The sequence below is a fragment of the Uloborus diversus genome, chromosome 2 (genome assembly GCF_026930045.1).
Source record: "Uloborus diversus isolate 005 chromosome 2, Udiv.v.3.1, whole genome shotgun sequence".
Taxonomy (NCBI): Eukaryota; Metazoa; Arthropoda; class Arachnida; order Araneae; family Uloboridae; genus Uloborus; species Uloborus diversus.
In genome coordinates, this window is record NC_072732.1 from 182855763 (window position 1) to 182882701 (window position 26939).

General features: G+C 34.2%; 2 protein-coding genes across 3 annotated transcripts in view; one reads left to right on the plus strand and one right to left on the minus strand.

Moving 5' to 3' along the window:
- Positions 1–12186, minus strand: part of LOC129217540 (protein IWS1 homolog) — a 71739-nt gene extending 59553 nt beyond the window's left edge. Inside the window, exon 1 of one of the 2 annotated variants that reach the window (XM_054851857.1) lies at positions 12006–12186. In XM_054851857.1, coding sequence (XP_054707832.1) covers positions 12006–12014 — 9 coding nt within the window. In that variant the 5' untranslated portion in view covers positions 12015–12186. The remainder of the gene's footprint in view (positions 1–12005) is intronic. The other variant, XM_054851859.1, reaches the window with a different exon arrangement.
- A 234-nt stretch (positions 12187–12420) lies between these two features.
- On the plus strand, positions 12421–26146 carry LOC129217541 (uncharacterized). The gene is made up of 4 exons (XM_054851860.1): positions 12421–12604; positions 16883–17319; positions 21712–21777; positions 25943–26146. Exons 1-4 carry the CDS (start codon positions 12493–12495, stop codon positions 26135–26137), a joined length of 810 nt encoding a protein of 269 aa, XP_054707835.1. The 5' UTR covers positions 12421–12492; the 3' UTR covers positions 26138–26146.
- The last annotated feature ends 793 nt before the right edge of the window (positions 26147–26939 follow it).

Here is a 26939-nt window from a genome sequence, read left to right on the forward strand (position 1 = left end):
TTGTCAGGGTCGTGTTCAAGATCCTCGTCTTCCAACGCATTATTGGCCTCAATGTCAGCAGCTGCTAAAATTTCAATAGGAACCAGTGTGGTACTCCCATCTGGTTCACAATTTGCATTTCCGCATATCTGGATGAGAGAATCGGCGAGCAATATGCGGTTTCTATGGAGAAAATTTAACGGCTCCGGTTTGGAAGTTCCTCTGCTATTCCACCACATGGGATTTCAATTCGACACAGGCTCTTAACTTGACAATGTTCTTATGGGATGAGAACACCTAAGAAGTTTTTTTGTGAAGGAAGTAAATTAGTGTGGTCGACGATAAGAGTTTATAGATTCTTTTGTGTGAAGCCCAAGGTAGGAAAAACTCTTCTGCCCCTGCTTCTGCGCTGTCTTCGGCTGCGAAGGAGAAAGGACAATAATAGGAGATAACAAAGAAAAATTGGTGACAATGAGGCAGATAAGCAAAGCTGTGGACAAACGCGGGAAGATTTCACGCAAACGGCTACTGCACTTTGAAATACTGATTTACACCCTGAAGATGAACTCAATCCTTTGAAATTTGAATGCAAGGCAGTTCGGTATGGAGTTAATGTTAGCAAGCGTAAGTATAGAATTATGAAAATAGTTTTGAAAGTCTTGTGATTAAAAAGAAAAAAAAAAGTAGGTTTCATCCACAATTACGGGGTTGCGTGACATGAAATTTTTCAAAATGTTAACTGAAATTTTAAACTTAAAAATATGTTTTTCCAAATTAGATTTATCAACAAATTAATTAACATTTACGCAATTCATGTACATACGTGTGCGTGTGTTTTCCTTTCAAATTTCACGAAATCGTAATTCTAAGCGAAGGAAATTTTTAAAATTGAAGTCGTAAAGTGCGAAAAATGCCAAAGCAAGCCATCTTTTGTAACAAAGTATAGAAATTCGAAACACTCTTCCTGGCATTCATTTGAATTTTGAGGTCTTGAATTCAAATTACGGCCGCGATAAAAACCATTAGTAGAAACAAGAAATCCAATGAGCAGGGTCTCAAACCAAACTAACCCCCACACTCCCTTAGTTCTATTTTTACTATTTTTTCTAAAAAAAAGTCTATGAAATAGTTTTAAAAAATCAAAATTTTTTTGGGAATAACGTTTTGAAATTTCCATCCCGTTCGCTGTTGCGCCCCTGGAGAGAGTTACTCCGGCCAATCCCTATTTACGCCACTGTTTACAAAGATTACTTTCACAAATTTCTCAAATGTAAACTATATTATTATACACAGGTATACCATTATTATATCAGGAAACCCATAATTTATGGAGCCGTCTCATATTTTGGCGCCCGGGATGATCCTCCCGCTTGCTCTCCTCTTCGCTGCACTATTTTGCAGAAGTTGATAAGGTTTAAAAAACTTCTCAGTCATCGACTACATTACTTAAAATTTTTTATCTCGCAAGATTTCCCTTCAATTTTCACTGTGAAGTGGGCGACAAATTCGTTAGATTGAATGAATTTACAATTATTTTTTAAATTCTCACTCCTGTTAATTTTGTACTAGGGGCTCCACTCCCTGCTCGTTTTGTTCGCCAACCTCCGCTCGCCACTTGTGGCGCGTAACGATTGGTAATTTTAATGCTTACTCCTTGGTGTCCTCGGGACATACAGGGTTCATGATATTCTCAAGACTGGATGTTGAAAGCCCAAAGCGGAATGGCTTTCTCTGGATGTTCGATATCCAACGAGACCAGTTTCGACCTGAGACATTCCTAATCCAGAGGAGATTGGGTTAAAAGACACACAGACAAATGCGTGTTTACCTAAAAATTTATTTCTCGTTAAAAAAAAAAAAAAAAAAAGTCTAAAAAACTGATTCATTTTAAATCTTAATGTAACTTTCTTGAATTTTTAGATCTCTTCTATTTCAATTTATTTTTCTTTTACTTTGTATATTAATTGGGTTAAAAAAAAAAACGAACTATAAGTCAAATAAATACTTATGTGCAAAAAGTAAAATGAGAAATAACAACGCCAAATAGCACACTTTGCAGATTACTGCAGATACGTGTTTCGGCGTTACAAATGAATGTCCTTTTCAATGCAAAAGAAATGAGCTTATGTTTGAAAAAACATCGGAGAAATGGTTAGGTTTCTTTTGTCGGGTGTCTTTTCAACCAAAAGCTCATTTCTTTTGCATTGAGAAAGCCGTCCATTGTAACGCCGAAACACGAGTCTGCAGTAATCTGCAATTCAGTCTGTTTGACGTGGTTATTTAATTTTCACAAACAAATGGGGTGGTTTCCTTCAGTCAAAAGTAGTACTTGTAGTCACTGAAATCGATAGAATAAGCAAAAACTATAACTTGGACCCAGAAAATACTTTCATTTTCCCAACACTTATTTTTTAATTATTTTTTTTAAATGTCTGATTTTTCAAACAAGGCGTGGTTTTAATGGCGTCACAAATGATGCAGTTTGCTGCATCTTTCACAACGTTTCCACGTTGTGATAATCAAGAAGCGAATTAAAATTGCGCTCTATGCTTGCCATCAACCATATCGTTGCCAATACACGTGAGTAAAGATTTTTGTTTAAAATATATTTTGATATTTGATCTATTACTGCATCTTTTTTTTTTTGGCACAGTTTGATTTGATCAAGAAGAAAAAATTTGAACTTAAAATTAAAAAATTCTTAGTAGTTCACAACATCATTTTTTTTTTCTTTTTTTTCTTTTTTTTTGTTTGTTCGCAAAAACTTAAAGCATTAATAAGAAAAAGCGTTGGAATTAAAGGGGCGTGTAGAAAAATTATTTTGTTTAGTTTTAGTTTTTGACAGCCCACTCCAAACGTATTTGTACTTTAGACTTTCTATGGCATTATGAAGAACACATCGCCGCTTAATCAGCGTCCCGTTAAATAGATTTTCAAAAGAATGGGAAGAGGATGTAAATTGAGTTTCAAGATTCCGTAGATAACATCTGGAATCAATTAGGTTTTGTTATCATTGTCGCGGGAACTGAAACCGGTGGTTAGTATCCCCGTCCTTTCTCCCCACTTTTTCTAAGAATTCTTAGTGTTGTAACCTTTACGCCAATTCCAAGAATCTCCAGTTCAACTTGGCGGCTATAGCTCTGAATGTCAGTTTTTTTCAAGCACCAGTTTTCATTCTACTTACGCTTGTTTTCCTTGCCATGCGTAAAAACCGGTCGTCGAGTGTCCAATCTTCACTAGTTCTATTATCTTTGTTATCATCATTCTTAGTCAAAAAAAGGTTGAGCATTTAACCAAGGGCGCCCAAATGGGGGGGGGGGGGCAAAGGTGGCTCAAGCCCCCCTTTTAAATTAGAACTTCCTTGCTTTTAGTACTTTTTTCTTTGCGAAAATATAAAATCATTTCTTCTCCAGCAATTAATGAATAAGTAATTAAAAAAATGTAAAATTTTAATAACTATTCTGTACTGAAATTGGTTTCTATGGGGAAAATTTCCTGCTAAACCATGAGGAAAATATCTGAGGCCCCCCTTGAAATTTTGCATATGGGCGCTCTTGCATTTAACCATACACTACCATACATTTCAGCTGCAGTGTGACGCTTCGAAAAAAAATTCTAAATTGCACACAAATGGAGGGGGAATTTTTTGTATATCGGTATAAAGTTTGCACATGGTGGTGACAACTTTAGATCACCTCATATTTTCCTTGATATGCACCGCTAAACCACTCCGGTCTAAAACTACAATGCATAGATCGTTCTGTTCCAATCCCGTACACTGCAAAACTTGTAAAAAAAAAAATTGTACTTACTTTTTCCAATTTATAAATAGTTTTATATTTTTTGAGTCAATTTCAGGTTCTCTTAAATAAAATCAATTGTGAAAAATAATATGGTTTATTCAGATACATAAATATGAACGTTAGATAGTATGAAAAGCAATTATTAGGTACCTACTGACGGAATTTATTATTTTTTTTACAAGCGCATTTTTGTTTATTTTTTTATAAGGACTTGATACAAATTTTTTCCCAATTGGGTAGGTTTCTTCGTTGTCACAATAATCTTTTTTTTTCTTTTTTGTATCAAATGACATCGGGAGAATGAGGTCAACATCAAAATTTATCCTTTTTTGTTTTCCTTGTTTAAATTTGGTTGTTCCTATTTCGTGGATCACCTTTTCCATCAAATCAGGCAAATAGTTGAGATAAGGACAGCCGCCTATCTTCTTTCTTTACCTGGATTCATGTTTAAAACTAAAGAAAACCCGAAAACTAAAAAAGCTGCTCAAGACAATACAAAATATTGACAAACGATAGTAAAAATGGGTGGTCTAAAGTTGCAATTTGAATTCCCGGTTTTTATTTACTTCGAAACGACAGGCAAACAAAACAACATCAGGATTCGCCGATATGGATAGATCATCTTAAATACCTATGTAATAAAGTAATAAACTAACCTCCAGAGAATTCAATCGGCAAATATAGGTTTTGAAGGAGACTTTGAGAGTTGAAGCAAAAATTTCAGTAAACCTCCCAGCACAAATGAATGTTGACACGAGAATGATAACACTGGAGCTTGGGGTAAACAACATGAACTTCTCTGGACAACACTTGCGAACCTACTAATTTTTTTTAGACTTTAGTTTTGCTCTAATGACCACTACATGGCACATACTACAAGATTCCTTCAATAGCCTAAAGTTGCAACCCTGGTCTAATGTTGTACGGTGTTACGGTATTTGAGAAACGAATGAGGACACGCCAAAAGAGTGACTTTCTGAGTGTTCAAAAAATTTTGTTGGGAGAAATAAATGAGTTATTGTTTTAATATGAATGGAATAACATCACAAAAACTATTTCTAGCTATTAAAAAAAAGAAAAAAATTCTAGGTCAAACAATTCTTGTGTTCGGCTCCTAGGACATTATATTGTTAGGATTTCGGAGAATCACCCAACTGCGTATTTGAAATTTCAGGTTCAAAAAAATGTTGGGCCCCTAAGCCTCCCCCCTCACGAACAGTACAAAGACATTCTAAAACTGCGCTTTTGAAACTACAATTTCGGAAAATTTCTGGGAAGAGACTATCAGAAAACTCCTCCATTGAATTTCGAAATCCTTTCAGAATCCTATTTCAAAATATTTCCGGAGGAGGATCTCCAAATCTCTTTTCCCCAAACACCATCAAAGATTGTCTGAAACTGAGTTTTTAGAACTACAATTTCGAAAATTTTCCGATAGAGATCCCTAACTTTCAACCTAGTTTCAACTTCGAAAAAATACGAGCAAGGGCTCTCGAACTCCCCCCCTCCCCCCACCACACACACACTAGTGTAAAGATTGTCCAAAACGGCATCTATAAAACTACAATTTCAGAAACTTCCTGGGGGAGAAATCGCCGAGCTCCCTATGCCTGTGAGAATATTACACCTCATGATTAGGTTTATATTGCTAACATTTCAGTCTTGCAATGACAACCTCTTAAATCAGAAGCTGAAATCTTTCTCGCTCTCTCTCTCTTAAAATTCGTTAAAAATTGAGGCACCACCAAACTCATACACTCCCCTAGTTTTTGACCTGCATTTATTTTATTGCTCTTTTTCCTACCATTTTCAAAAAATCCTTAAACTTGCAAGATTGTTTACATGGGGGGGGGGGGGTAGATTTATCCCTCAGATAAGGGCCGGTTTTGTGTAAACGCCCGGGCCGTTTTAACTGTCCAGTCCGGCCCTGAAGTCCTCTGACTTATATTTGAAGGAAATAATCTCCATTGAAAAACAATTACAAAAAAAGTTTGACATTAGTACGACCAATATTCACTGAGGTATGAAACGCAGCGTTTTGTGACTTACACCACTTTACATTCGCCCTCAGTAACATCTTTTTGGAGAAAACGTAGTAGTTAATGAGTGTTTATATAAAATTATATGTGTGCAGAGTGTGGTTTTTCATATTGTTCAAGGTTTTGCAGCGTGTTTTGCGTATCACGGCATAACATTTGCATGAATTTTTGAATAGAAATGAAAAATGTAAATACCTTGTGTTTTTTACTTTGAAACCTATCATTCTTCTGAAAGGGTAATAAGTTTTAATCTCATCTTCTGATGGTCCCTTAAAACTTTCAAATATATCCTTGAGTTTTGATTGCACAAATGTCAAGTTTTTTCGTGTCAGTAAGTTTTAAATGCAGATCATTTCTCTAAATATAAGTTAGGGGACCTAGGGCCGTATAAAAAGTTAAATTTTTTAGTTTTGACTCATTTTTATTTTTTCTTCAAACTTTCAATATCTTTACTCTGCATCTGATTTTGAATATTTTTGCAATTGGAAGTATGCATCTACAGTGGCGGATACAGCCGGCGGGCAACCGGGCATTTGCCCGGTGGGCCGGTCATGCTTTGGGCCGATCAACTAACAGCAAAGTATTTCGGGCCTGTCTACTAACAGCAAAATGTAAATTTCACGCGGATGTGTTTAGAATAACGCAAATTCGCAAAATACAGCCTCAGCTCCTCTTTACGCATGGATTAAAGCTTGCGGGTGGAGGGAGGCAGGACCGTTACCAAGAGGGGGGGGGGGAGGGGGAATTTCTGAAATGGGGCTGCCCAGGGCCTGATTACCACACAGGCTGACTAGGCCTAGAACTGGGGCCCCATGTTCCTAAGGGGCTCCACATTTTTCAAAGAATTATTCATAGTATTGCAACGATATGAAAAATACATGTATTTAAAAAAATATATGACTTATTAATTGGAAAAAAACTTTTTTAACGGGGAATTTTTAATCATTCTGCCAGTAACGAATTTCCTTGATCACGATTATGAGGGGGCCCAAAGGGGATTCATAAACGCACATAAGTGATTTATACATAGTTGTGTGATTATACAAGGAGACCTCCAAAAGTGCTTTCGTGTTTTAAAAATGTAAATCAATCACAGCATAAGGGGGTCTCCAAATTAATGTGGACCTAGAGCCTTACTTTTAGTTGTTCGGGCCCTGGGCTGCCAATATATTTTTAGTGGTGTAATAAAAAATAAATGAATAAATTAAAAAAAAAAGCAGGGAAACCTTAGCGGTCGTAAAAAGTTAAAATACTTTTGGTTTCTTTGACGCTTTTATTCATAAATGATGATTCAAATTGCTCTAAAATGCAACTTACAACAAGGGCCGACGTGAGGTTATGTCAGCTTAGTTGGAGAATAGGGGCCCGGCTCTTAATTGAACTCGTGCAGAGGGTAAAATATCCTAATGGTGAAAGGTGTAGAAGGGGGCCTGTGAAAAACATTGACCTATGTCATTTTTTTCCCTTTTTGCTCTCGGCGACTCAGTTTATAACAATTGGAATAAAAGTGACAATATTTTTTTCGGAAAAAATTATTTAAAAAAATGCAATTGTAAAATTCCATTGAGGAGCTTGAAAGGCTCTACATTATTAAGATTATCAAATTATAGGCCAAATGCCGCCGAAATGTGAGTTTCAAACATTTTTTGACAAAGCATAAAGTATTCTGTACGCTGTACAAACTCACGGTTTCGGGCCCCTCAGTTTAAAAAGAAAATAAGTTGATAAAAACCAACGTCGGAAGAATTCCGGTGGTCCCCAGAACGACCCCCTCCTAATATCATCGAAGATCGTGTAAAATTTAAATTTTTGGGCTTCAATTTTGAATAATTTCATAAGAGAACAGCCGAACCCACTCCCGCCATAACATGGAATTTCAGTTTCGAAAATTTGCTGTAGGAAAGCACTCGAACCTCTCTCATTTTTTTAACTTTTCCAAAGATGGTCTAAAACTGGGTTTTTAACTTAACATTTTCAAAAATTTTCTGGGAAAGTGCCTCGTCCCCTCCTCTTTCTCGGCATCATCAATGAAGAACGTTTTAAATCTCGTTTTTAGTGCTTGAATTTCGAAAATTTTCCGGGGTGAGTCTCCGGAAAACTCCTTCTCCTAACATCACTGAAGGTCAGCAAAAATTTCGTTTTTGGAACTTAACTTTCGAGTAACTGCTGGTGCCCTAGTCTTTACCAACATAGGCGGATTTAGGCTGTGAATTCTGGGGGTGCAACAAAAGAGCAGTGGCGTAGCTAGGGAGGGGCGGAGAGGGTATGGTCCGCCCGGAGCGGTGATTCAGCACTTTTGGTGTGAAAAAAAAATCAAATAAGGGAATCATACTGTAAATCTAATACTGGAGGCAAAGGAGAAAAAAAACCCCTTTGAAATGTAAGGTTTTGGACTGAACGATCATTTCCGTGTTCAAAGATGTAATATTTCCGTCGTGAGCCCTTGAATCTTCCTCATTCTTAATGTCTTTAAATTGTAAGTCCTTAAATTGTAATTCAACACTTAAGTTGTATTTTTAAAACTCAAATTTCGGGAAATATTCAAATATGTAATATGAAATATATTTCTGGAAATATAACATCTGTTTCTGTATATAAGTATCAAATATATTTCTGTAAAAGTTGTTTCTTTGCCAGTGCTGAATTAATGCAGGGAAAACATTATTGGAACTTTGTTACGGAATAAAAGCTGATTCTCTATCGTCCTCAAAGGTTTAAACTGACTTCAGTTTTGATAAAGATTCTGTAGAGAACCCCATTCCCCCAAAAGTTACTTTAACTGCAATTTTTGATGTAAATTCAGAATATTTCTCCGAGATAGGCGCCTGACCCCGCCCCCTTAATTTTTGTAAGAATACGGATTAAATTAGTTTCCCTTTGCTACCTTAAATGAAGTTTTCTATTTTGAGCGATAATTTTCAATGCTTTAATGTATTAGATACGTCTCAATGAAAAGGTGGCAAATAGAAGAACCGCCCCGGGCGACAGAAACTGTAGCTACGCCATTGCAATACAGGGGACGGGGAGGGGGATACAGCACTGCAAATGTCGACTAAAGCTGCTATTTTGAGGGCAAAGGTGACTATTTTGATGACAAAAGCGAGTATTTTACAATCATTTGTAAAATACAGCGACTATTTTAGTAAGTGTAACTAAAATTCATAAAAAAGATTTTTTTCTTCCTCCTAGAAGAAAGAAATCGTAAAAAAAATTAAAAAATCGCTTTTAAGTTTACCCCCTACTTACCACGAAAAAAAAGGAAAAGTTTTACCGCGTTCAATTTTTGAAAATAATTCTTTTAAAAAGTGGGAAAATGAAATGTAATAAAACATTCACGACCAGAAAAAAAAAACGTGAAGTTTATATTTTTGTATAAAAAAAAGTTTCGTAAAGTTTCGTCTCGATCGTAAAAGATCGCAAATTTCGTAACGGTATCGTTTTTGTATGTGCGATTTTTGTAAATTATTAGTTCGTGCAATCAAGTTTTTTTTTTTTTTGGTTTTTAATTTCTTTTATTCGTACTATACATTCATTTTTTTTAACGAGAGCTAATTTTCTCTAGATCGGAAATATGAATGTGACGGCTCTTTTTGTAAGGTCAGTATTTTACTGTTTAATCAACAGTCAGACAGTAAGAAAAATATACTAGAATCTGTCAGTGCTGGTTTCTCTCTGGTGTTTATTCGGGTTGGGCTAAAATTTGGAAAATATTTTTTAAAGTTTTCCTTTTTAAAGGTTGTTTGGAGAAAATTTACCCCACGGCGCACCCCCGTAAATCCGCCTGTGTTTACCAAAAATAGCTTTTAAGACTTCAATTTGAAAATTTTCTGGTGGATGGCCTCGGAATCTATCTAGACTTAAAATCACCAAAGATCTTCTAAAACTGCGTTTTCAGAGCTAATATATTTTTAAAAATTTCTGAGGAGAGCTCCCGGAACCGCTCTTCATAGTATATACTCGGAGATAAATTAAAATTCTGTTTTTGGATTTCCACTTCCGAAAAATTGCAGCAGGAGAAACTCTGAAACTACGCTCCCCTAACATCGCTAAATATTGGCTAAAATTGAATTTTTAAGACTACAATTTCGAAAATTTTCCGGGGGAGAGGACCCCTGGACCCCCCTATTTCAGACTCAAAGTTAATCTTTCCATTAAGTTTATATTGCTAATACTTTAATGACTCCCAGAAGCCAGAAAGTTAAGTCCACTTTCTCTCTTTGTATTGATACATGCATTTGAAAAAAAAATTAAGGGGCTGTAAGACTCGTACCCGACCCCTCCCACCAGGTTTTTGACCTCGTATCGAGTCTGGGGGTCGTCAGAGTATGGTAGTATAAAAAAGGGAATGTTTATGACAGGGCCCAGTAATGTGTGTTTGTGTCGAGGGACCCATCACGTTCTAAGACGGCCCTAGTCTTTCACCCATGAACATCGCTAGATCAGTTTCATAAAATAGGACAATTAAGTTACTTGTTATGACTGCAGAAAAGGACACACTGAACAAGCAGTGTTATCATTACGGAAATATTCAATCAAGTTCCGGGCATTATAAAAATACTTAAATGGGCAATTACAATTACAAATTTCCTCCAGAATAAGGTTTAGCTAATACTGTGTTCACCATTAAAGCGCAGAAGTGTTCCTATCTGTTAAAATTCGTTTAAATAAAACATATTTAATTGTTAGGAATAATTTCCTTATATTTAAGTGATATCCCAATCGTTAGGTAAAATTTATCTATAAGAGCTAGGGGGCCGCTACATCTCCTGATGCCAGGGCCGATTTTTTCAACCAATCCGCCACTGTGCATCTAGGACTAACGGTTGCAAAAATAAAGGTCTTGCATGTTAAAACAGAACACCCTGTATAACCAACCATATACAAAACAATAAATTTTTCCCTAAAATTTGTATTTTGATCACATATTTAAAGAATTATTGTGTGAAACAACTCAGCAAGCTAATATGATATTCACATTAAATGTGTTGGATATGCCTAATCAATGTTGATAGCCAAATTTCACATATAAAAAGTCATTCTACAAAAAATAAAAAGCTTAACTGGTTACAAAAAAAAAAAAAAAAAAAGCAAACATCTTTTTCAATTATGGCATTGAAAAGAAAGATTCTTTGGTTCACGATATGTTTCTTTCATAGTTTCATTAAGTCTTTCAATAAAAAATATTGTTAACTGTATAATGCATATGTATGTATCAGTTTTACCAATTATTTCATATTTAGATTTAAAAAAACAATTTCTCATTCACTTTCTGCATTTTTTTGTAAAATACCCAGTTTTTGGGTATTTACCCAGGCCTTCGGTAAATGCCCAAAAAATATTTACCTAACCGCTGGGTATTTACCCGATCCACATCGCTACTTCAGAACATATAAAATGACCAGACATTCCAATTTTTGTGGGACTGCCTACTTTTTGTCTCAAAGTACCGCAGGCTGAATTCCCGCTTTCCTGTCCGTTTCACTAAATAGAGAAAAAAATAAATAAATTAGATCCCCCCCCCATTGTTTAAGCTTTCATTGTTACATTAAAAATCTAACCAAAAATAAACATTTCATATTAATTCAAGGTAATTTTTGAGAGGTGATGAAAATTTGGTAATAAAAATTGCTTCCAAGAGTTTATTTAACATCTTTGTAGGTACAAATTTACTGTTTTAAGTTAGGGTATAACTGCATAATATCTCATTTATTAGTTGTGAATTTAATTCAAAATTTAAGAATAATTGCTACGATTTCCTAAAATATGATAATATTAAAATAGGGGGAGGGTAGGATTTAATTCAAGATTATTTTTCATGAGAGATCAAAATGTCTTCAATTCGGTGACACATTGAGAAGAAAATAAATATAAATAAATCCCCCCCCCCTCCCGTCAGGAATAGGTCCTCATTTTTAGATTGAAAATCCTGGTTATACAAAGAACATACTTCGCAGTTGATAATGAATAAATTGGAAAAGTACTAACCAAATATTCAGACTTATAAGTTTGTAAAAATTGAAACTTTACGTGAAGAGAAAGGTAAGATTAATAAAGATGATAGACACGAAGAATGAAAAAAAGATCTTTAAATTAAGCAAAGAATTAATAAAGAAGTTTAATAAAGCACAATGCTTCAATGAAAGCTTGGTAAAGTGTTGCAGGGAAAAAAAACATGTAAACGTACCTGGTTCATTGTACAATAATTGTAAAAACTAAAAACTTATAATATATGTTTGGGCACTTAACTATTTGTTAAATTAAAGGCATGTAACACTGACATCTTTTCATTTTAATTCAATATTCTGGCATATTACTTTCACAACACAACAGAGAAACAACTACCCGAGACAGACAGAAATTCAACAATCGAGATCGAACATCACAGTTGCGATTGTGAATTCCGAATTTCATCTTAGTCGTGTTCGAATAAAGTGACCAATATTGACCGATGTATAAACACGACCGTTCACATTACTAACGTACTAACGCTCGGTTAACTGGTATCCCTGTTCGAGCATGACCCTCGCCGCTCTAGATCTCCATACGGATCGGCACTAGCGGCAACCAATGGCGGCAGCAGTGCCTAGCTTCCGTAAAGTTAAAATGGTCACAGCTGAAGAGATTGTTGTAGTTTTATTTGGCAACACTGAAGACAATGTGAAATGTAAATAATGGCGGATGAAAATGCAGCTAGACGAAGAGAATTAAGGAGACGGAAAATTTTAGAATGCTCTGAAGCCAGACTGCTAAAGATTACAAGTTCGAACAGAAAATACAAGCCAGGTATTTTCTGTGACTTTCATTTATACTGTACTGTGATGTCAGATTTTTTAAAGTTTTATGTACTCAGTTTCTATTGCGATTAACAGATGGTTATCGTTAAAATAAAAATCTGTGATTTTCCAAAGGTGTTCGAGGCACGAAAAAAAAAACTTTGTCGTGAACAAGAAGCAAATCATTAAAACATGTTTTCATCTGGCATGGTTGACAAAGTTTTGGATACTTCATGGATTAAAACGTAGGAAGAGTTGCGGCACTTTGATCAGCTTTTCTAGTTTGCAGCTTTTTATATCATCAGAAAATGAATTATTTAGAACGATTTTTTACCATGCGATTAATTTCAGGGCTCGTATATGTCCTTAACAGATTTTTTTGAGGAAATATTCAGACACAACTAAATTATAAATTTAACTCGTGGACTAGTTTTATTCTACGAACAAGAATTTTCCTGTTTTCACAAGTGATGTTAAGCGTAATGTACGCTTTAGAAATTTTGTGAAAGCAGAACATTTTGAGTATGTAGGTTTTATCGTATTTTTAAAATGATGGTTCACCCAAATTATTCTGTTGGCTGAAACAGTAAGTGAGAAGCTGCTCACGAGCAGATACAAGATGCAATGGTGCTTGGTGCAGACGCAAGGTGTCGTAACCCCCCCCCCCCCCCCCCGAAATTTTCAAAGTTTTGCTTGCTGTGAAAAGGATGTCAACGTAACGTAACGATCATAACGTAGAAACGCAGAAACGCGGTAGACAGATGCGCCAAAATACATCATTTGTGACGTCATAAAGACCACGCCTTATTTTCAAAATCAGACATTTAAAAAATTAAAAACTAAGCTTCGGAAAAATGAAAGTTTTTTCTAACTCCATGTTATTTTTATTTATTTTTTGATTATGCTATGAATTTCCTTTTGTAAGGAAAAAAACTGCACTTTTTCGAAATAGCTCTTGTGCACTAAACATTTGTGCATCTCTATGCGTATTGTGCACTAATATACTACTAAAATCTACACTAAAGTTATTATAACATGAGATGTGCTAAAAATGGAAGGGGAAAAAGATAAATGACATTATTTTGGTATCGGTAAAATATTGGTGCGAGAACCACGGACCCATCGTAGAACCATGTATTAATCACACTCTGATTTTAAATGTTTTTAAAATTATGTGAATGGTTCATTTTCTCAAATTGCCATCATATTTTTAACTTTTCTATTGTTCTTCTTCATTTGAAAAAGAATATTCCTAACCAGGCCTGTCAAGTGGGGATATCACGGGGGGGGGGGCAATTATGACACCCCTAAATTTTACAAACATACTAAAATTAGGCATTATGCTTGTTTTTTCCCGAACACAAAACCTTTGACCCCCCCCCCCCCCCCACGAATTTTTAAATGTTGGGCCTGTTCCCAAGCGTACATTTTTAATTAAATTCTGTTCGTTGTAAAATATACACTACATTACGAGCGAAAAGAATGGCAATTGTTAACGTAAATTCCTATGCCCCCTCCCCTCTAATCCCCATCAGGGTCAAAAGGGGCAATGAATGACCCTCTCAAGTTTTGAGGAATGAATGTATTTACAGATTGCGGGGCGTGTTTTTTTTTTTTTTCGATGTAATTTATTGAGCAGAAAAAAATTCGCATTTAAATGAGCATGTAAAATTAGAAATGAGGGCTGCCTGCCATATATCATCAATCTTAGAACTGTTGTATCCAAAAAGGAAACCCCAAGGGATTTTCAACAAAAAATTTGAAAATTATTTGCAAAGCTTTCAAAAAAAAAAAAAAAGTTTGAAAAAATATATTAAGAATTACGCATTAATATTAAAAAAAAATCATATGTTTTCTGTGTTTAGTTAAAATTTTTTATTACGCGTAATTTTTGATATAATATTAAAATAATAATAAGAAATGCTCTTCACCTATGTAATACAATGTTTCTTCAGCACTTTTTCTCTTCATTCCTTCTTTTGAAATTGAAATTTTCGTCAAATGACGTACGCCCGACATTAAGTCGAGAAATCACGTATTCACAGATGCCAAAGCGCCAACGCTCACAATCACGCCAAGTGGAAACAAAAACAGGGGTAGCCAGTGGCGCCCTCTTTGTTGCCATGAGTTTCAGCGATTGCCACGGCCGTTAAGTATTCAGTGGGGCCATGCTCTGTTAAACCAAATCCATGTTTCAGTTTGATATTGCATTAGATTAATTAATCAAGTTAAAAGCTCTGAGCTGGTATTTATAGGATTTTTAATACTTTTTATTAATTTTGAATTAGATGAAAAGTTTTAATTTCTATGTTGCCCTAAGTTTAACAATAATTTTTAGTATGCATAAATTGTTGCGGGAAAATTTTGAATTTCGCGATATCTTATTTTTATTGTTTGTTATTAATTAATTAAATTAATTATTTACAATTAAAAAAAACTTGAGTATTTAAATGTTTACATTTAAGTTCAAACACCAATGTATTTCAATTTTTAAATTTTCTTTAATGCAATTATTAACTTAGTTTGTAATATTGTGATCAACTTTTTTTCATCTATCAAAATAGGGGGCAGGCCAGGGGAGCAGAATCCCTCAAAGTCCCCTAAAGATTTTCATTTTATATGTTAGCACACATGTTAATTATCATTAAAAAAATATAAAAATTATTTTAATTTAGACCCTCATGTTAAAATTTTAAAATTTTGACTATCAATTTTTCATAAATTTTTCAGTTTGTTAATTTTTTTTAATTGTTGAATATAAATTTAGATTTTCGGCATATTTTTTTCTGAAATACTTGAGATCTTAATATATAATATAAAAATTTTCCAAATTTTTTTACCTTTAGTTATTGAGAAATAATTTTTTTTGCAAACAGCTGCTGTTCATTCTCAGAGAACTGTAAATGACAACTGACGCAAAATCACAAAACTTTGAAGGGCGAAAAAATAAAAACTATTTTTAATAAAGAAGAAATACTTGAGGAGGTTACTTAGGACTATGAAAAGTAGAAGTATACAAAGTTTCATTGGAATCTGAGATGGTAGGTGTTGGGGTGTGGTTGAACTGACATGGAATGACCCCCCAGTGATCTTTTACTGTTCCCGAGGAGGAAAAAAATTCTGAAAGTGAAGCGTTTTGATGATGTAGAGGCTGTAAAAACTGCTTCTCAATGGGCACTGGACATGGTCAAAGTTAAAGAGTTTCAGGGGAGCTTCAAATAGTGGAAAAAAAGAATTAACAAGTGTATATTATATCTTAGGACTTTGAGAGAGACTGAAGAAGTTTTGTGAATAAACTAATATATAAATATTTTAGAACAAAAATCTAGTTATTTTTGGGTCCCCCCTTGTATGTACTCAGTGGCAGCGACTCGAGAGGCAACCCCCCTCCCCACACACACATTTTTTTCATCATCAAAGATTGTCTGAATGCTCTTAAGATTTTAATTTGAAAAAGTTCTAGGAAGGTCACCTAAGCTTCATCAACGATAGATTAAAATTGCAATTTTTAGACTTCACTTTCGAAAAGTTTCTAGGGGAATAATAGGAAGAGAACCCACTTGCTTCATGCTTCTTACATCAGTAAAAATGTGTTTTTAAGACTCCAATCAGAAAGCTAATTTGTTGGTAGACCTCCAACACAACTTGCCCTCAATTTGCTAAAAATGTTTTAAATTTGCCTTTTTAAGACACCACTTTCGGTATTTTTTTTGGGAAGTTACCTTATTTACATCACCAAAGACAGCCTAAAGGTTTCTTTTAATACTTCAGCTTCGAAAAATTTTCGTGGAAGAGTTTCCAAACTCTTAAGTTACCCAAAGATATCCAAAAGTAAAATCTTCAGCTTTTAAAAAATTTTTGCCCCCGCACTAATAGTCTCCAATCGTCGCCTCTGTATGTACTTAGAGACTAATTTATCATTTTTAAATACTTAGTAGAATTCAATGTGTGACCTATTACGTGGCTTGGCACACATCCTGATTGTTATAAACCCCTTCCCACATCATGGCATCTAGAGTCCACTGTCTCTCGATTGAGTCTTTTGCATTGACATGTATACTGTACACTATTTTGTTACAAAACTCTTTAAACAATATTCCATGGGTTGGACAAGGAAAAAAAGATAATTACATTTTTAGTTAATTCGACTAGTTTTACTTATTCTGAGTGTTTTTTGAAAAATATAAGATAGAAGATTAAAAAAAAAACAGTTTCAAATAATTTAACACTTTGTACCACCTTCTTATCTTATGATGAGAAATTTTATGATATTTTTTTCCATTTTCAGAAGCTGCCAAATCTGTAGAAACTACACAAAGTTCCATAAATATTCAGGAAAAAACTGCCAACACTTTAAGCAGCAATTATGCTGAAAATGATTCCCATGAAAGTATGCTTCCAGATGAGAGACTGTGCAATAGTGAAGTTTCTTCAAAATTTAAAAACATTGAAGAAAACTATACAAATTCAGTCAATGGGTCTATACGTAGGTCAAGTTCTTCTGATCTCTATTCCTTTCCGAAAAAGGTTTCTGATGCAGAAATGCGCTCTTTTGGAAGAAATAGGACTGATATCCGCAGGAGCAGCATGTGCTCACAAATGATACAGGAAAGTTGGCGTTTTTCTTCTTTTTCATTTATTTGCTCTCGTCCATACATAATGATCATCTTAGCAGCTCTTGTTACAATATACTTTAGGCATTCAAAGAATTCTGCAATATTTCAAGTAAGTACATTATAGAAGTCTTTTTTTTTTCTCTCTCTAATTTATTATTTTGAAATTACAGTCAAACCCCTCTATAGCGAACCCAAGATATAATTATCCCCCAGCTGTAGCAAATCTTTTGAATGGTCTGAACTGAAGGCCTTCGTCGTTAATGCAATTTCAGACGCTTGTAATGATCTCCAAATGCTAGAGAATTGGGTATAATGATACAAAAACTTCTAAAATTGCAAACTTATCATCATCTGGTGAAAAATCTGAGAAAGATATATTTTTCATCAACCAATCTGATCTAAAACATATATTTGCTTCAAACAAATTTTATAAAAGATAATTTTAGGCTGTGAACATGTACAAAGAAGCTTTTCTGGTTTTATGAGCTTCGTTATTTTCTAATCAATTCAGAAACCTTTGATATCTTGACTATCGGGGTTGGCTTTCTGCTGGCAGAAACTAGTTTTTGCCATGCCAGTACATGAAACCGGTTATAACCGCAGAAATTGGCAAAAACTTAAAAGTGTCTCTAATACTCAAGTAATCCCTAAATCATATTTGTTTAGGTAAAATAAAAAAATAAACTTCATTTCATCATTTAAAAAAATAAAACCCTATGCTAGTACGCTTGATTAAGTTCGAAAAGGGAAGTCTCCAATTGCAGATGCTCGTAATATTTGGATTAATCTAACAAAGGATGAAAAATCATATGGGTGCTTAGAAAAGATGAGTGACATACAAAATTAAATAGGCATTACTGATTGTGATTTGCTCGATTATATGCTTCATCTAAACTGCTTGTGATTGAAATTAACTTGTGCTTCAAGAAGCAAGTGCCAGAATTTTACTTGCCAATATTAACGTAGATTTTGCGAAAAAAATGGCCACATTTCTCAAAACTAATTTTTACCATTACCCCAGTTACTAGTTGGTCCAGTTAAAAAAAAAAAAATACAATAATGGAAAGTTTCACGAACATTGCTTGTTCCTTGATGCATTGCTTGCTAGCTCTTTTGTTTAAAGAATATTCTAAAATTTTTCATTTGTACATATTAAATTGAAAAACTGTTTAGATTTTAGAAACCACCTTTTCCAAAGGACAACTGCAGGATCCAAACAATGTAACATTTGATTTTGAATTGTGATAAAATTGTAATTAAATTGTGCTTTGGTTAACAACTAATTATTTTCTTTTCTTTTGTATGTCCAGGGTTGGGTTTCTGCCAGCCAGGGTTGGCAAGTTTCTGCCGAAGCGGTTAAAACCACTGGTAGAAACCGGTTAAAACCGGCATGGCAAAAACCACTTTCTGCCACATTTGTGGCAGAAACTGCCACAGTTTCTGCCACAGTGAGTTTTTGCCAGAAACTGGCAAAAACTCACAAAATGACAAAAAATTAATTACTGACATACAATAGAAAATGCATGGAAAAACATAATTAGTTGTAAACCCCAAAGCATACTTTAATTACAATATCTTCTCAGTTAAAGCTTAAATGTGACATTGTCTTAACTCTGCTGTTGGCTCTTAGAAAAGGTGTTTTCTATAATCTAAACAGTTTCTCAATTTAACGTGCACAAATAAGAAATTTTAGAATAATCTTGCTACAGAAGAGCTAGGAGGCAATGCACCAAGGAACAAGCAATGTTTGTGAAACTTTCATCTAGTGCATTTTTTTCTAAACTGGTCTACCATGCAGTAACTATAAAAATGGTACAAATTTGACTGGAAAAATAAGTTTCGAGAAATAGGGTCAATTTATTTTGCAAAGCTATGACATAAGGGCAAAATATCGTACAATAATATTGGCATGTAAAATTCGGGCACTTTCTTCTTGAAGCACACGATAATTTCAATCACAAGCAATTTAGATGAAGCTTACATAAGCATTCAAATTACAATTAGTAATGCCTGTTTAATTCTGTATGTCACTCCTCTTTCCTGAGCACCCGAATTATTTCTCGTCCTTTCTAATATTAATCCAAATTTTTCGGGCATCTGCAATTGAAAAGTTCCCTTTCTGAACTAAATTAAGGGCACTAGCATAGGATTTTATTTTTTTAAATGATGAAATAAAGTTTAATTTCTTAGTTGACTTAAACAAATATTATTTAATAATTACTTTAGTTATTAAAGACGCTTTTAAGTTTTTGCCGGTTTTTACCAGTTTCTGCCGGTTTTTACCGGTTATAACTAGTTTCTGCCACTGGCACGGCAAAAACTAGTTTCTGCCAGCAGAAAGCCAACCCTGCTGCCAGCAGAAACTAGTTTTTGCCTTGCCAGTGGCAGAAACTGGTTATAACCGCTAAAAACCGGCAGAAACTGGCAAAATCTTAAAAATGTCTTTAATAACTCAAGTAACTAGTAAATGATATTTGTTTAAGTAAACTAAAAAATTAAACATCATTTCATCATTTAAAAAAATAAAATCCTATGCTAGTGCCCTTGATTTATTTCAGAAAGGGAACTTTCCAATTGCAGAGGCTCGTAGTATTTGGATTAATTTATTAAAGGATAAAAAATCATACAGGGGTGCTTAGGAAAGAGGAGTGACATACAGAATTAAACAGGCATTACTGATTGTAATTTGCTCACTTATATGCTTCCTCTAAATTGTTTGTGATTGAAATTATCATGTCATGTGCTTCAAGAAAAAAGTGCCTGAATTTTACTTGCCTAAATTTTGTACCTAATGTCACAGCTTTGCAAAACAAATTCGCCCCATTTCTCAAAACTTTTTTTTCCAGTCAAATTTTTACCAAAACCCCAGTTACTACATGGTGGACCAGTTATACAATAGATGAAAGTTTCACGAACATTGCTTGTTCCTTGATGCATTGTCTTCTAGCTCTTCTATTTTCAGAATAGTCCAAAATTTCTCATTTGTGCGTAGTAAAGTGAGAACCTGTTTAGAAACCACCTAGTTTTTGAAACCACCTTTTCTAAGAGACAATTGCAGGGTCCAAACAATAACATTTGATTTTGAATTGTAATAATTTTGCAATAAAATTACAGTATTTTGGTTAACAATTAATTATTTTTTCCATGCATTTTCAGTTGTATACCAAGAATTATTTTTTTATTTTGCGAGTTTTTGCTTTTCTGCCGCAAAGTGGCAGAAAGTGGTTTTTGCCATGCCGGTTTTAACCGGTTTCTACCAGTGGTTTTAACCGCCTCGGCAGAAACTTGCCAATCCTGCGTATGTCAATAAATAATTTTTTGTCATTTTTATTGAGTTTTTGCCATTTTCTGCCGCAAAAGTGACAGAAAATGGTTTTTGCCATGCATGTTTTAACCGGTTTCTACCAGTGGTTTTAACCACTTCGGCAGAAACTTGCTATAACCCTGTATGACTATAGACTTATCTTCTGATATTGATGAAGAAGCAGAAGGTATAAGTCCTGGACTTTAAATTTCTGCTTCTAAGTCTTCTTTCTGACCACGTTTCGTTTTTTTTTTCTTCTTCTACAACTGAAACTATACATCAATCTGATGCGTATTTGTTTGTAGCACTAAATGCATATAAAATTCAATAGCTTGAAGCCGAAAATAACATTTTCTTCCATGCTATAGAAAAATAAATGTAAATAATTTAGTTTTTGTTTATTATTGAGTAATATATAATTAATACATTTTTCTTTATTGCTCCAAAGGAACATTGTGTAATTTAGATTTTTATTATCAAAGTATCTTAACAAATTCAGACTGTTTTTTCTAAAAACCGGATGTAGCGAATTTTTGTCCGCAATAGAGGGACAGGGGTTTAATAGTGTTATTTGCCTTGAAATCAGGGAATTGAAAATTGTTCGCATAAAAATGATGTCCGTTAGGAGGGGTTATATGTGTAAATGTATATATGTATTACTGTGAAACTCCAAAAGTTGGTGAATGTTGACATTAACCACAGAATATCAATATTTGCATACCAAAGCCATTTGCAAAACAAGTGAGTTGCCAATGAAAGTCGACATTCTCAAATTTCGGTCACTGGAAGTAACATATATATATATATATATATATAGTATCTATATTGTACATGCATTTTTTTTTAAAATATGGAAATAGATTAATATCCATTTGTTTAAAAAACATTAATTTCCTATAATCTCAGACTATTTTTGGAGTTTTCTTATAACATGAAGAATTCCAGTAAATTAGGATCTGTAAGATCCTGTATCCGTAGTTATTGTTATTATTTTTTACAAATAGTAAAATTTTCAGAATTAAAATTTTATTTTTTTTTTCTCAATTAACTATTATTGAAGTTAATTAAAGCATGACGCTGATGAATAAGAAAAGTTAAATAATTTACGAAGAAAACAAGCACAAGCAAATATTGTGTTATAAAGATAATTTATCTCATTTGAAATTTTATTAAAACATTATTCCTTTTCTGTTTTAGTCGATATTTCTTCCATATGCAATACTGGAGTTGACCCTTTGCTTTTGGAAAAATGTTGAATTTCAGGTAAATAATTTTAAACATTTGAAACATCTTTTGTATGAGTTGAGTTCATTTGCTTCATTTTAGTATTTTCTGATCAAATGTTTTCTTTTTTAAAAATTTATTTGCAGACCTTTGTTTTGCATACACAGGGGCGGATGGGGCCGGCGGGCGGTCGGGCATTTGCCCGGTGGGCCGCCTCTGTTTGGGCCGCATTGAATTTTACAACTGAATAGCACAAAAAAAAAACTTTCTTCCTTTTTTTCTTTTCTTTCTTCTTTTTTTTTAAAAAAATATTTATATATCTATGACAATATCATAATATTCTGGTACAATTTTCAACGACTTACAAGAAAATCGCTGCAAGAAAACTAATGGCTACAAATTGGAAAAAAAAAAAACTCTACAGACTCATATTGTGAGTAATAAGATATTTTTCTGCATGTCGGTAAATTCATCGGCCCATAAGGTATTTTTGTTACATAACTGCCCAGCACCTTCTAAGGAACAACTGCCTCTCGTTCGTTGGGGACATTGAACACGTCAAGATAGGGTCGTCGCGGAGGCTGCCTAACCGAGACTGCCGATTTTAATTTGGTGATAAACAAAGAGGGGAAAAAAAAACGTTATCGGTAGTAAAAAATTGAAGTGTTGAAAAATAACTTGTGGAGTTTCAGTGACAAAAGTATTTTTTTATTTTAGAAGAAAATGCGACGGTTGAATAACCGTATTCAATTAAACCTTTGAATATAAATGAGAAACATCTGCGATCCTTTATTATAATTTACTTAACTGAAGGCCGCTGAAATGCATATTCGAACTTTTTTTAACGAAAAAAAGTATTCAGTACATAGTAAACACCCATGACTAACTTCAGCTGAATACAATAAGAAATGAATAGATAAATAATCGTAGATAATAATCAGTTTCGTAGGCGCCGCTGAAGAATGTTTTAAATAGACAAAAGTTTAAATGCAGTAAGAGAGATTTAAAGTATTGTTATGAATAGTCACACCAGTTTAGCAGTAAATGTCCGACCTTAAAACCAGTTCTAAGGCCAGAACAACATGCAATATACCAGACAGCCCGGTTATCACATCCAGAGACTGCTGTTTGCTCTCGTTAGAACACATCAGTCTGGAGTAGTAAATAACCGAACTAACCTTCATTTACAAGCTTTGGCTTCAATTTGCGAGTTGTACCACACCATGCTGCGGACACTCGATGGTGAGATAAATTTACTTTATCTACCAGTTAGTTGGCGCTCTCTACTTTATTGAAATGACGTCTGCCTCCTACTCGGGTATTCACTATTCCAGGCTGATGAGTTCTAACAAGAACGAAAATGCAGTCTCTGAACGTGATCACCAGGCTGCCTGCTTTACTATTGCATTGTATTACAACAGTAGTTCTAAGTTTTTGAGTGTACAAAACGAAAATAAACCAAAACTTTATCCAGAGATTCTGGAGAAATGATATTTAAAGTAAAACAAAGTTGGGAAAAGAAGACTTACGTTGTCACTGAAAAATACCACATCCGTCCAAAATGTTAAAAACATATTTTAATGAATCCCAAACGCTTTAAATTCAAACAAGTACAAACATTAGTCTGGAAATTGAAAATTCCACTATGGAAAAACGAAAGAACTATTTAACATTACCAAAGATTGCTTGAAAACTGCATTTTAAAAGCTAAATCTGAAGAATTTTGGAGCGTCCCCAACATGCTGTCCAGCATCATTAAAGGTTGTTTTAAATTTTGTTTTATGGGCTTCAATTTCGAAAAAAATTCTGAGGAGATCTCCCGGAAACTCCTCCCCTTCTCGTGATTGAAAGTCGACTAAAATAAAGTTTTTTAAACTTCAGTTTTGAAAAATTTTCGGTCTTCTTGGCGTTATCAAGGAAGACAATCCTATTTTTAGATTTCAATTTCGAAAAATGTCCTGGGGAGCACCCCTGAACCTTTTCACTCTCTAACATTACCGAAGGTCATCTAGAATGTATTTTTAAGGCAACAAATTAAAAACTTTCCGAGGGGGGGGGGCATCGGATTTTTGCTCTCATTAACATTGTCGAAAATAGACTAAAACTGAGTTTTTAGAGATTTGTAATCTAACAATAGCACTTCTTAAGTATCAATTTCGAAAAATGGCAGGGAAAGCGCCCCCCCCCCCCCATTCACTCTTATGTAAAGAATTAGAATCTCACCTTTCCTTACCACCACCAAAAGCCATTTAAAGCTGCGGTTTTGGTCCTACAACTTCGCAAAACTTCTCCGGGAGAGCCCCTGAACCTCTTCTCCCTCTAACACATTACCACCCCCTTCTCCTAGTGTTTCTAAATTTAGCTTACACATGCGCATTTAAGAATCTAGTTCTGAAAATTTTATGGGGAATTCTTCAAATCCCCTCTCCCGCAAATATCGTAGAAGAACATCTTAAAATAGTCTAACAATGAGTTTTTGGAGCTATATACCCGGACCCCCTCCTCCCATATTACGTACGAATGTTACTCTTTTGATTGCTCTTCGTATTATTTATGCTTTTTCTCCAAATTTGTAAACGCAAATTCTCCTAACTTGAGTCCTCAAATTTTAGTGACGACTCTCTCCTGAAACAAGAAACTGGATTCGCTATGTAGCAATTTTTAAGGGGCTGGTTGGTCTCTAAATGCCAGGGCCGGTTCATGCTGTCCTATCCGCCACTGTGCATACAGCTCTATACCACATTTTATCTTTGTGAATAACTGTATACTTTCAACTTTATAACTAATTTCAACTTTTCAGTTCATCCAAAAACGATGTACGCAAACTACTTTACATATCTTGTATGCCTTTCTCTTATGTTACAAACTCTTATGTATAACATAGTTTTCATTGATGGCATTAGAAAGGAAATGGTTTTCTGAAATATAGCCATAAATTTCAGAGAAATGTTGTACAGGATGCTCAAATACATCACAAGGGTAAATGTTTTCAGCCATGCTACCCCAAGAAGCCCTTGCTGAACCATGGAAATTATCTGTTATCCTTCCATTATCATGCTGCTGTTTCCACTTCCCAGTTGTACTATGCAATCAATCGGATAGTCTCCTCAATCAGAGCCATGTGTTTTAGAGAAGTGGCGTTGTCCTGGATGCATTTCAGGCAGGGTTTAAGCTGAGTTTGAAAAAATTTTTAGCAAAAAAGCTAAAACTGAGGAAAAGTCTTTAGCAAAATGCTAAAAATCAACCTTGACATCTTTGAAAAAATAAATGCACAAAAGGCAATATTTTTTTAAAATTTGAAATGAAAATTTCAGAACTGTTTTTAGTATTGAGGGAGCAAACTTTTTTAAAACCCCAATGATGCATTTATTGGGGGGACATAGTGCTCATTAAGACGAAATAAGATTAGGTTCAATATCGCCCTGCTTGCTTCCTCTTTTGGGTTGTGCATCTCTTTTCCCCTTCTTTTTCTTATTCTATTGAAGCAAAAGAGCGAAAATCCTTGTTCCATTTTCGCACTTTGAATAATATTTTCTCATCTTGTGAAAAATGCAACCATAGTGGAAACCCTTATTTCAAAGTTCGTTTCCAAATGCAGTAAGCAGAGTCGTATGGTGTGCTTAAAAACCTTTTTTTTTTCTCCTAAGCTGGGCGACAAAGGCATTTAAAGTGTTTTTGTTTATTTCTTTTAAAGATTTTTTCTTTTTTTTTAAAGTTCTTTTATTCTGACAATTGAGTGTGCTGATGAAACATTTTTATGAAAACTCCCAAAGTGCGTCCGGACACAGATTGAACTCACTTTGGAACCCCTCATCCTTCACAAAACTCTGCTATAAAAGCAACCAATTTGGTAAATGTTTATGTTTGTATTAACGTCCTTTTCACAAAATTCCATATTGTAAAACAAGCCATCTTAAAATCAATTCTACAAAATTTTGTTTGTAACGTTAAGTTTCCAGTAGCATAACATTTGTAATCTGAACCTTGGTTAAAAACCTCTAGTTTCTGAATGTTTAGAATTTCATATGAAAGTATCTCAAAAACAAAAGAAAGAAAATTCTCATCCCTCTCCCCCCCCCCCCTTAAAGAGAACTCCAAAATATAAACCTGAATTGAACCTTAAGCTCATTTTCATCGGCATTAATTCAAAATTGATAAATTTAATTTAAGATATGAATCACTTCATGCTGTTTTCATATTTCAGGTTAGCACAAGGTCAGTTGCTTCATCTCTTATTCCTGGTTTTTTAATATTATGTGGATGTCGTCCTTCTGTGGTTACAGCCTTTAATAGTATTTGGAACACAATAAAATGTATTACACTTGATGTTGCAATATACTTGTTTTCGTTTGTAATGTTACATTATATTTTTGAAACTTATATATTAATAAATCAATAAAATTTTCAATTATTGATCTTATTGGTGAATGAATGATTTGAAACCTTTTCCATTCTCATTTACTAACGTCTCATTGCTTTTTAAGATTCCTAGTGATGAAAAAAACTGCTAACGTTCCACTGTTGCTGAAAGGGCAAATTTCTGTGTTTAGTTATAGTGTCAAATTATGGAATGAATAATGACTTTTTGGGGTTTTGTGTATCAAAGTTATTAGCACTATTTACTTTCCTTTAAAAATACTTGCTTATAAAGAGTGGACCCCGATATTTTCTCTTTATAACCGAGTGCTTATAAAAATTCATCATAGTTGCTTTTTTTTTTCCCTTGTTCTTTTTAATCACATGCAGTTGTAATTTCAAACGTTCTTCACTCCACAAATTGAAAAGGTGCTGTCATCGTTTGTTCTCAGGATTTATCACTAACTTTGGCTAACTTTGGAATGTTAAAGAAAATTTACCAAAAAAGGCTAAGCTGAGCTGGAAGTCAGCAGAAATTTTATGTATCGCAGAAATGTTGCTCGTTTTAAGCGAGTTATGCTCTTATGTACTTAACATTGTGCCACCCAAGTATTTCTGATTTTCCCACTAAATCTGAATTTTCTTTGAACCAGAGCTCGTTATAAGAGAGTGCGACTGTATATGTATTTTATGTGATAAAGTTTTGATGGTTCATAATCAAAGCATAGATGCCTAATTACGCTAACACATGCTATTTTGAGGAGAGACAGTTTCATAACTAATAATATTGTATAGTCCTGGATAAAATTGTAAATTCATTAAATAAAAGCTCAGGTGTTCAAGAA